Here is a 12340-nt window from a genome sequence, read left to right on the forward strand (position 1 = left end):
ATAACATTTTGAAAAATAAATTTTAAACAATTGGCTTACGTTTAAATGCATTTTACAAAAAAATGGTTTCCTTTAAAAAATTGTTTTAAAATACTAATTGAAGGTTCTGATAAAGAAGCAAAAATACTATTATAAAAAATTGTTTTTAAAACTATTTAAAAAAACTTTCTAAAATAGCTACATATTTTCTATTTGTGTTAATCAGTATGAGGGATAGATGAACCCACCTGATGAATGTGGCTATTACTAGTGCTACTACTAGTGGCTGTTGCTGCTGTTTCGGCCACCAATTCGCCCTGGGCGTTGACCGTTAGCAGACGACCGTTAACACAGAAATTGCACTTGGCCGACGGTCTCCAATCGTTGGGTTCTGGCGGTGGTGATGGTGTACTTGTCCAGGTGGCTCCCGGTGTTGCTGTACGTGATGAATCGTGTGATGTTTGGTTGTTCTCTGTGTATGGGATTTGCTGAGTATTAGGCTACTTTCGGGGGAATATAAATGAGTGCCACCCACCAAAATCTTCTTCCAGCTGCAGGCTGCCGTTGTGGTGCTGCTCTTCTAGACGGTGGTTCTCTGTTTTACTGTGGTTGGGGTTGCTGCTCTGGCTGAACTCCTTGCTGCTGTTTCTGTGGTTGTATTGCGGTGGCTCGTCCTCGGAACCGGTTATTATTGCTATGGGCTGTTGCTCCTCGATATTTAAGAGGCTGCGCGTCAGTTGCTCTTGATAATGTTTCCATTGCCTGCGTCCCATAAATTCTTCAGCAACGCGTTCTAAGCCTGAAATAACATAGAGAAATATCAACCTGGTTAGTGAAATAGTTTATAAAATACATATATTTACAATATTGTAGTAAATCATTTAAACTAATTAAAGTCGAATACCCTTCTTAAGATTTTTTTGAAGAGAAATATTTATTTAAGCTTAATGTATTTTTATGTTTATATATTAAACATAAAAAAATACAAAAGCAAATAAAAGGTGTTGGTAAATCCGCCATATGTATTTAAATTCAAAGACTTTTCATTTTTACAAACGATTGCATTCAATGGAATTTCAAATAAAAATATGTTATATTTGTAATACGTTTACAGAATATTTTCATGACCCCAATGGAAATTTACGGCTTAAAACACACTTGTAAATTTTGCAGCGAAGGCTAAGCTCCATTACATTAATTATTTAAAAAAGTTCCAGAGCGGTTCAAGAATGTTATGGCAGTTGCATGCCTTAATAAACTATAATTTGCCAAGCTGTAGCAATTAATAAACCACTTTTTTATTACTCCTTCAGTCAACCCAAACCCTATTTCTGTTTTGCTCCTGGGAATTTTAGCAGACAGAAATTACTTAATTGAAATGCAATGCCACTAAGTATAGGAGAAAAGTGCATGTAACAAAAAAAAAAAAAAAAATAGAAACGCAACGAAAAGGAAATAAAAGAAATGAAAAAGAAATGGCAAATTGTGAGGAGAGAGGCCTATACTTAAGAACGGCACACGCTGCGTATGCGTAATTATTGAATACGAAATGTGTGCGAGTGGAAAATTGATAGATTTGCTTTGTTTGCATTGAGGCGACTGGCTGCATTTCCCTGCACACACAAACAACACATCCGTCTTGGCCAGCCCGAGAACTCTAATTGCCGCACAAAAGTTATGCAATTTAATGCAAAATGCATTTTGGCCAGCGGAGTGGGCGAATGTGGTTTGGAGAAGCCTGGCCCCGCCACTTGAAGGGGCAGGCATGCGTGGTTCAAAAAGCAAAACTTTTGCGCATATGGTAAAAGGCTACGCGTCAACTCACACGAAATGCGAATTAAAGGAGGGCCAGCGGAAGAAGTAGAAGAAGGCAAAAAAAATATATACATAGAAGACGAAATATAAAACACTGGTTTGGTAGACAGAGGGCGGGAAATCCCTGAATTTTGTAGCATTTTTACAGCCAAAAATTAATGTAGGTAGTTATATTTCAAACCGGAAGTTAGATACAAGGGGGGTTACTGAATTGCCAGCACCCCTCCAATGTCCTTGTGGCTGGCCCCCATCGTCCTGGTTGCCCAGAAGTGCGTGTGTTCGGTGCGTGCGTTTGGGGAACGGCAACTTGGGGCTGAAGTGGGGCAGCAGGATTGGGGGGCTAGCGACGCACTGCAGCTGCTACAGCTGCTGTTCATGCTGGCGCAAAAGTAGAGCGGCATGTTCAAACTTTTCGCAGTGTAAAAATCGCATTGCTTTCCCAGCTGCAACGGCAACTGCAGTTTTTTAAGCGCTCAAATAAACAGGGTCGTCGTCGCCGTCGTCGTCGTCGTCGCGTTGTTGTTGTCGTTGTCGTTTGGTTAGCGCTTCGGGGGTTGCGACGTCAACCGCTTTCCCGCCCCTGCTTTTCCCGCCTTTCCCCCCCTTTTCGCGCATTTTTCCCCTTTTCCCGCCTTTCCCGCCTTTCCACCTGCCGCACGCACCGAAAAAAAGGCGAAAAAACGAGGTGAATGCACGCACGGGACGTACAAAACTCAAACTTTAAAATGCAACCAGTCCACAGACACACGCCTGCATTTTGTCGTTAAAAAATTCAGCGCACACGGAAAGGGATATGCACCAAAAACTAAATGCTCTTTAAGAAAATATGACAAACGGTGGGATTTAGGTTACTTATTCCAGTTTTACTTATTTAAGTATTAAGAGTATTAATAAGATATGTTATTACAATTTTGATTCAGATAATTTTGGCATATTTGTAGCAGTAAAGAAGCTTTGAAAAATATTTTTAAAATAAAATATAGCACACAATAGTCCAAGAAATACCTAGCATTCTAGTAAAATAATAATTTTGTTTTTAAACTTGTATATTTTTAGCTGCATATTTCATAAATTCAACTAGATTTTTAGAAATGAAATATAGTACAAGAAGCCTTTAACAAGTCCAAAATTGTTCCAGTTTTATCTTTAAAAGTGTTGTCGTCTTAAAATGACATATTTTAAACTGCAGATTTTTAATATTAAGTTTAAAATTATCTTCACAAATCCATGTAGTTCCTATTAATTGTTTAGTTTCAAAGGGAAAATCGGGCCAAATTAATCCATGTCATCAAATATTGATTTTAGGCTTCCTAAACATTAAGCTTTCGATTATGCCATTATCGCTTTATTAAAAAATCACAGCTGTTGGGCAGCTAATTGCGGAACCCCCTCGAAATATAAAGCCACGTCCCACCAATCTATTGTATTGTATCAATTAGCCGTGGCTTATCCACTCCCCGCTCGTTTAAGTTGTAATTCCTATTCATTACAAACCGAGCCACAAATTGCAGTCGACCATCTGTGGACGAAGAAGGGTGCGTGTGTTTTTAGCGAAGGAAACCCTACGCACAGGCGAAATGCCAGGGGTTCTTCTTCTGGGTCTGCCAGATGCACTCGCACATACCATACAGTATAAAGTATTCAGTAGTATGCAGTGCACACTGTACAGTGCACGCACGCAATGTCTATTCGTTTTGTTTTTGGACTGCAAGAGTGTGCGTTTGTTTTCTGCCTGTGGTCGGGGCGACACACATTGCGTATGAAGATGACGACGTCGACGGCCGCATGGCGGGATTTCAATGCTGTTTTTCGTTTGGGGTTTGGGTTTGGGTCTGGGTTACCCATTTGCTTCTGGGTCTGGTGGTGCTAGCTATTGCCATCATTGCTGTCTGCCCGCGTTCACATTATGCCAAGCCAGCAGCGCCTGAATGTATGCTAAATACAATTTTTCGCTTGCCGCCAACTTTACAGTGCAACCTCAAAGTGCGTAAAGGTGGAATGAATATCACATGAAAGTTGCAAATTTTGTTGAAATTTTTAAGATTAATAATGAAAGGTTTGGATGACTAGTTCTATCATTAAAAACCGCTGAGCAATCTAATTGTATAGGTACTACATTGTTTAAAAAACATGTATTGAAATGCCAAAAAGAGTGCAAACAAATATTTTGTGATCCGGAAATCTATTTAAATTTATTTGTTATGAGAAAACTTTCTAGTGATTTTTGTAGCACCCGAAATTAAAACCATAGGCATTTTGTCAGTTTAAGTCTCTAAGTTTATTTTTCAAATTCGAAAAAGTCTTAATAATGCCAGTGATCCCTGTACATAGAAAATATAAGAAACATATGTGTATGTTGTTGGCTTAGACGATGTCGATGGGTGGGTGGCCTATGACCTATGACTTAGTGTGTGTGTGTGTGTGTGTTTTGAATAGGCGATAGTGCGTTTGTCTGTGTGTGCGAGAGTGTTTGCCATTCAAGGCAACGCAACGTGACACGTCGTCAGGTGGGTTGGTGGACTGGTGGGATATGGACACGGATAGGGATCGGAATCGGAATCGGGATGGGAGTTTGGGTCCTCCTGCCGTCTGCCCATCCTGTCAGTTGGGCTGTCGCCCTGTCTGTTCGTTTGTTTGCTCTAGGGTCGCTGCGGTGCGGTGCCCTAAAACCTACAACAACCGACTGACAAACAAAAACGAAAGTGCGTTTAATCAAAGTTAGCTATTAAAGCCAAATGGCTAAACTAATTGTTACCCGACGCAGCGGGGAGTATGATTTATTTGCATTTTGAGGGGTGCATTTTTTGTTGTTGTATATTTGTTGTTGTTCGGTTGGGTCGTTCATACCTTAAACCCACACTAACCGAAAAAAAATTGAAGCAATTAAACACGGAAACTCATTTACACACACAGAAACACACACATACGCTTAACGAAATGCAAATGGCATGCGCCATGAGAGAGACAACGCATGAAAAGTGGCAAAAGAAATGGGCGAAACGACAGCAACAGCAAACAAAAAAAAAGAAACGAAAAAATGCAATTATCGATTAATGTACCACATTATATATGGCCCATGTATATAGAAGGTGCCTGCAAGTAGATAAGCCCTTATGTACACATGCTACTTATGTACTGGCATCCATAGGTATGCTCGGCCAGAAGTCATTAAAAAAAAAAAGTTGTTTTTTCAGCCTTTCAGGCTGGCAGGCTCATTGAGTTTTATTCAATTCTCATCCTTAAATTTTATTTTCGGGTTGCCACAGGGGGCTGTCAAGTCGTTTACATAAGCAAATTACTGTAATGACGATACATTATGTATTGCCTCATTGTTGGAGTTGTCATTTGCCATTAAAAGGTATGTATAATTATATGTATATACCTTTATGTAATATTTTTTCTGAGGCATGCCAATTGTGCCTGCATTTCCCCCCTGCCCAAGAACATGACACACAAGACAGGAACTATGGCAATTTGACATTTTGCTACAGTTCGTTTCGGTTGCAGCTTTTTGGCGTAATGCGTGCCGTAATCAAATGTCAAAAGTTACCGCCAGCCTTGGAGGCGCATACGTAATATTACGTATACGCAGTGCAATTTTCGCCCATAAATACTGCATTAGATGAGCCACACAAAGGTGTCGGGCACATGGCCCCGTTCACAGATAATTAGATTCTAACCGCACGTGGATAAAGTTTGATTGGCCTATATATGAAAAAAAATTAAAATCCACTTTAGAGTGCAATTTAAAAGTCTATAACTAATTTAAAAAGAAATACCAGAAATGTCCTAGTCATATAATATCTCTTTATGATATTTTTTGTACTTTCTTACAATTTAATAAAACACTTTAATTCGTATATTTCGATTTTATTTTATTTTCTTAATTTATTATTATTTACTTCAAAACAATGCCCAAAAGGGCAATAAATATTTTACAGTTTCGGTTAAAATCAAAAAGTGCAAGCTTGTTTGTTTGTTCATTATATGAGCAAGTAATCATTTTAATATGTTTCGCATGAATTTTATATGACTTGCGAAATTAAAAGTTGGTTTGCAATTATGCAGTTAAATTGTTGCAGGGAATTACTGACTGAATACAATTAAAAGGATCTGAGATGAATATATAATTTGAAATCCAAGCAAGTTATTTAAAATGAAATTTACTGTTAATATGTACTATTGGTATTAAAATAAAATTAAACAACTATAGTTGCATTGCTACAGGCATTAGAAATTTTACTTCCTTTTTCCGTCTCGGCTTTTCACACACTTACACCTTAAAATTGGCTTTTAACGAGAAGTCCACTAAAAATTCTTTAATTAGAAATTCAAAATATTGTGGTTATTGTTGTTGCAGTAGTCGTTCGCCCGCCGCGACACGCCATCGTATTTTGCATAAAATTTTGAGTAATGTCTAATGTCAACGTACTCCCATCTATGTTCGGGGGTGGGACCAACTGGTTTTCCGCGGCCAAAAGGCGGGGGAGCAAAAGGAAAAGGAAAAGCCAGCTTGGCAGCCGGCCGGCGTCACATGTCCTGCCGCAACAACAAATTGGTTGAAGCGGGGCAGCAAGGACAAAGGGAAAAGCCAAAAGTGCGGCTAAGAAATGAGTTTGGCTAAATCACAAAAAAGTTGGCATTGCTGCTGCGTGGAAAAATTGAAGGGGAAAAACATGGTTAAGCACTAAGACAAATTATTTTTTATTTAGGTATTATATATATTATAAAGTTAAGTGTTTATAATTTAAACCTAAACATAAAATATTAATAAAACTAATAATGAAGGAAGCCTACGGATATTAAAGTAAATATTAAGTGCAATGTTAATAATGTACACCTATGTAAATATCCTTTGGCTTCTAATGTTATTAACTATTACAAAATATTTTAAGATGATAAAAAGGATGTTTGTTTGGACGTAATACCTAAGTTTTGCATTTATATTTTTAAAGTTTAGGATTTTGTGTGCTTAAATACATATTTTCTATAAATTTATTTACAAAGTAAAACAATAATAATAAATATAGTATTATAATTAATTAAATATTTCATTTAACTAAAATCCAATATTAAAGATCATTTAAATTAAGATACATTTTAGTTAAGATAGGTACATATTAATTTGCCATATTAAAGGTTTTTTCCGCGTGCACCTTTTTAGGTTCCGCTTTTTTGAGGTGCCCCGCTCGAAAGGACATGCGACTCCTGCGTGCCTGGGGCCAAAAATTGTGGCCAACTTGTATGGCTGAAATAAGGGGTTAAGAAAGGGGCAGTGGCAGCGGTGAAATGTAAATGAATTGCACTAAATGCAAGGACATACGCAGCACACACACACTAAGCACATGGCTGCTGATGAGTAGGACAATTCTAAGCAGGCAGCGTTGACAGGACCTGCCCCTCCCCACCCCACCCCCGCCCCTCCTTCACTATTTGAGCCATTAGCAACCCTTGCACAAACTAAAAACGCAACCTACCCCAAAAAATGAAAAGAAACTCGGCAAAACTTGTCGCATATGGCAATTTACATACTGACAACATCAATACATATGCACTCGGGTGTGTGTGAGTGTGTGCGAGTGTGTGTGTGTGTATCTGTGTGTACTTTAGGCTTTTTGTGTGTCACTTTGGCATAGAATTTTAGCCGCTGTCGTCGGTTTTTCAGCTTCGTCGTTTTGGTGGGGCCAAAAGCGAAAATTAGAGGCAGTAGCTAAATAAATTCGATTGCCTCATTCGGCTTGGTTCGTCTCGATTCGGCTCATCATCTTGTTGTTGTATGGCTTTTTCGGCGTGGGTGCATCGACACCACCCCCTTAGCCCCCATAACCCCCTTAGCCCCCTTAACCCCCTGAACCACCAATATCAACCCACCCCCCCACATGTTCGTGCTAGCGTTGTCCCGCTCTAATGCGCTTTCGTATGCACTTTTCGGCCTGCATGCAATTTGATTGGCCACAACATTTTTCGGCCAACAGCCAAACACACGAAATAAACGGGACGAGAAATAAAAAACAACAAACAAAACTTAAAAACTCGGAAAAGCACGAAATTTTTGTTCGTTTCGATTGCATTTGATTGCATGTTTGTTTAGGCTGCATTTACCGCTTTTCGTCTGCAATTGGCGGAGAGGCCCAAAGGAAATTGGGCTGGCCAAAAGAAAAGTTGCCATAATTGATGTGCTAAGTGCTGCAACATTGCAAATTGCTAATTGCAGGTGTCGAATTGCCGATTGAAGGGTTATTTCAATGGCCTCGAGTGCAAAATGGTAGCTATAATTCCTCGACTTGATTGTTGTTCTCATATCCATGCATGTTATATGTTATCAAGCGAAAGTATGGGGAGTTCTTGGGGTATTTTTCATATACAAGGAGTTATTGATTAATGTATCAAACAATTACTGCGGCTTCGTTTGAAGTTTGCCGATTCAGGGCACAGCGATTTCTATTTTTTATTGAACAATACAAAAAAATTATAAAAACATATAAAAGCAAATTAGCATAAATTGAACAATTTGTTAAAAGTTATTAATACAAAAATTAATTTATTTAATATTCTTTTCTATAAATAAAATAAACCCAAATAGATTGTATCAATTAGAATAAAAATTTATCTCCTAAAAATAATTTCTGTTTTTTATTTAAAGATTTAATTTATTATAAAATGCTTTTAAAAATGTTTACTCTTACTTAATAGGTTATAAAAATTCAAAAGTAAATAAGAAAATAATTTTAAAATCTTTTATGACCAATAAAAATTGTCTTGATTTGAAATCGTTAATCTTGGTAGTGGGGCAACTATTATTTATGACTATACTGTACAGAATTCTTCAAATTTCTATTATGGCAGAATTATTCGTAAATTCTTCCTTCGATTATTCACAATATTTTTGGCTCCTGACTTTCACTTACTTTATTACCAGTTTCAATAGCGAGATCTGTCCAAAAATTTTAATGCCCCATAAAAACGCAAGAAGAGTCCAGTGAAATAAATACTCTAAGCGAAAAAAAGGAGGACCATGCAAAAATGTTTTTAATATAAATAAAGTTCTGGCCGAATAGCGACTTAAAAACCCGAAGGCACAGGCATCGGGTAAAATTTATTGAAATGTAAAATGCCGAGAAATGCAATTTCCGCACAAGTAACTGCAGCTCAGCAACAAAAACCAGCTAGACAATTGCCGAGAGCCACAACAAAATATACAAGAAAAATAACAATATAAAAAAAAAGAGGGAAACCGAAATAAAAAAAAGGCAGCAAGTAATTCGAGGCATCAGAATGGCAAGGGCGCGTATAGAGGACATTAAAATTGCAGCTGCCGTTGGTAGCAGCAGCAGCAGCAGCAGCATCAACAGCAGCAATATCAAGCAAAGCAGCAGCAACTATGGCAAAAAGAATAGAAGCGGTGCAATTGCTGCATGCACAGCAACAGCAACAGGCGATGGCCGTGGAGCAAACCATTAAACTGATGGCATAATACAAATGGAGCACAAACAAACAAATGCAGGCGGATATATATGTACGAGTTTAGGGATATATATGCTGATAACTGCGGATATATATAGGTATATATATATATCCGTGTACAGTAAGTGGAGCAGGCTGGCGTGCAACAGGCTGCCGCCGAAAAGTATGCAATACACACACAGCTGGGGAAAACAAACCGGCTAAACAACTAAAACTAAACCAATTCAGGCGCTCATTCATTCATTGAATTCGGAAATTCAATTTGGTTAGAAAGAGCCAGCAAACGGATGCGCCAGAAAGAGAGAGAGGGGATCGAGGAGCCACCATTGTTAACTACACAACGATGTGCAATAAAACGTGGCCCAGAGTGGGTGGCACATTTTATTCATGAATTTAGTTGAATTTGCAATGAATGGGCTTTCGGTTTAGTTGGGCGGACATCCAGACATCCAGACATTCAGACAGCCATGAAAAAGAGCAAATGATGACATAGAACACACAGCAACAGCAGCCGAAACAACAACAACAACCAGAATAACAACAACAACAAGAACAACAGCGCCATTGGCATTTCAATTTAAATGCTCCTGTTTTCAACAACAAATGCCAACAAGTGGCAGCCGAACTATGCTACCCAAGAGAAAGAAGGAGAGGACACATTTAAAGGTTCACTTAAAGAAATTCAATAGGTTGAAGGTAACAAGAAGTTTAATAAGAACCATTCTAATATAAAATTAGGGAGTTTTCTTAACTTCAGAGTTCTTAGAATACTAGTCAGGGCACGCTGATTGCCTTTTAAAATTAAATAATAAATTATCACCAAATAATAGCCAAATATTTTTTTGTTTTAATTTTTTTGTAAATTTCCTATTACTAAATAATTAGAACTAAATAGTCCCAATTCGAAACTATAATAATTTATGTAAATTTGTATGTTGTTTTACTGGCTTTATAAATATCTATTATTGCTAAATTAACAAATTAAATATAGAAAGTTAGATATTTTTATGAAAATTGTAGAATTTAGCTAGAGTTTAAATTTAAAGTTTAAAGAAATTAACTCTAAGTTCTTATTTCTGCAAAAGTTTAATATAAGTACTTTTTAAAATAAATTTGTTTATGTATAAATATAAGTTATGTTATAAAATTTTCTAAAGGTAAAAGGTTTTTTATTTAATTTTCTATTTTAGCAATTAATTGCTTTTTAAAGTCTTTATAATAATCAGGATACTAAGTAATAATATTTATCAGTGCACCGCAAGGAGTTTTGGCACTCAACAGTTGTGTTGCCAACACCAGTGGCCATGAATGAGCAGCAATGGCTCCTGTCTTGGTCGCAAACAGACTCCACCGGCCGCCATCAGTTAGTCAGTTGTTAACAGGAACTTTGTTTTTGACAGCCAAGTTGCCAAGTTGAAGGCAAGTGAGTAGCTGGTGCTAACCGAAGGCAGCCCTAAATAGACAATTTCCGCAGCAGCCGGGCGGCATCAAAAACGGCAACGATGGACGGTGGCACAAAAGGGGATACTCGCCACTTGACGGGGCGAGTGTGAAACCAATTTGGGGGCCACTTAAGTGTCCTCCACTTCAGGAATGGCCACCGAAAAAGTGCAGTGCTGCAGATTTTGTGCCCCCCCCCCCCCCCCACCCCTCCTCATACGGCATGAATGGCGTTACGTATACGCAGCGTGGAACAAAGCGGGGCAAGCATAAAAAACCAAAAAACAGCGAAAGCGATAACGAGAATGTGAAGTGGCAGGACGTGGCAGAATGTGGCAGGATGCTCCTTGCCACTTCACCACATGTAGCTAAAAGTCAACCCGAAAAAAGACGAAACGAAACGAAACGAAAGAAAATAAAAAACGCGAGGGAAGTGTTGAGTGATGCAACTAATTGCGGAGTCAGAGTCGGGGAGCTGAAAGGATAATTGCGCGGATTGCACACAGATCGCCTTAATCCTTTTAGGCCTGCTCCGGCATATTCATGGGTGTTGCACCAGTTGCACCCGCCCCAAAGCAAACACAAACAGAAACCGACTGCCACCCAACTCATCCACTTGATTGCATTGCCCGCCGTCCGCAACTGGCAAAAAAATAAAGCGAAACAAAGAACCGAAAATTCCATAGTCAAACGGGGCTTCTGTCAATTCTTTTGCCACTTTTGTGTTTGTTTTTCTTTTTTTTTCGCTGCGGCCTCAACAGCAACACCTCGCCTGCTTGGGTATGGGTGTTTGGATGGGCCAAAGGATGCAGGATGCACGATGCAGGATACAGGACACAGGACACAGGACATAGGGGCCGTTTTTTCTCCGCGAATATGCCCCTTTTTTTCGCGCTCGTTGGCCATGGCCAAAAGCCGCTGGCTGCCTGTGATTGCCAGTGATTTGTGGCGGGCACATGCAGCCAAAAGGCTTCAGGGAAAACGAGTTGGGCTGGAAAAAAGAGATTCGCCGAATGGCCGATTGATGTCTCTATTTTGGGCAGCCCGAATAAATCGCATTTAAGAACAATGATCTGCGACAGACTGCATGAAAGCCAATAAAGGAGGCGAAAACCAGGGATTAAAGTTTTTATAGTTGATCAAAAGTTTTAATAAAATAAATTGAGATATATTTAAACAAACATTTTCTTATTAATTTTCAAGGAATAACATGATTTTATGCATTATGCAGTTCCCAATTTATCATTCCCGCAACATGTTTGAAAAGTTTGCTTTAATGTTCAATCAAAGTCAACTTTATGTGGCCCGTCATTCGTTTTCAATTTTCGTTTGTTGTGTGTCGTGTTAAATTTCAATCACTTAAGAATGCATTTGTTGTCACTTCCAATGAAAGCGCACGATTTGCCTTTACATATGTGCACAGCTTACATATACGATCGGGTATATATATATTTAAATATATATACCTAGATCCAAAGAGGAAAAGACAGAGAGAGAGAGAGAGAGGGAACATAGAGCTAAAATCAAAAGCAGCAATAGAAAACCTTGAATCAATTGATCCAGAACGCAAAAAGTGAGCAAGAAAAAATACAGTCCGCGTTTCTGTGTTCGCCGAAATAAATTAGAATTGAACTTGCTGCGC

The 12340-nt window shown here is 38.6% G+C and overlaps 1 protein-coding gene across 1 annotated transcript in view; it reads right to left on the bottom strand.

Moving 5' to 3' along the window:
• LOC128265342 (mushroom body large-type Kenyon cell-specific protein 1) overlaps positions 1 to 12340 on the bottom strand; it is a 66158-nt gene that overhangs the window by 11859 nt on the left and 41959 nt on the right. Inside the window, exons 3-4 of the mRNA XM_053001290.1 lie at positions 515 to 778; positions 228 to 451 (exon numbers count right to left, since the gene is read on the bottom strand). Of these exons, the coding sequence (XP_052857250.1) occupies positions 228 to 451; positions 515 to 778 (488 nt within the window). The remainder of the gene's footprint in view (positions 1 to 227; positions 452 to 514; positions 779 to 12340) is intronic.

The sequence above is a fragment of the Drosophila gunungcola genome, chromosome 3R, assembly GCF_025200985.1.
Source record: "Drosophila gunungcola strain Sukarami chromosome 3R, Dgunungcola_SK_2, whole genome shotgun sequence".
Lineage (NCBI taxonomy): Eukaryota > Metazoa > Arthropoda > Insecta > Diptera > Drosophilidae > Drosophila > Drosophila gunungcola.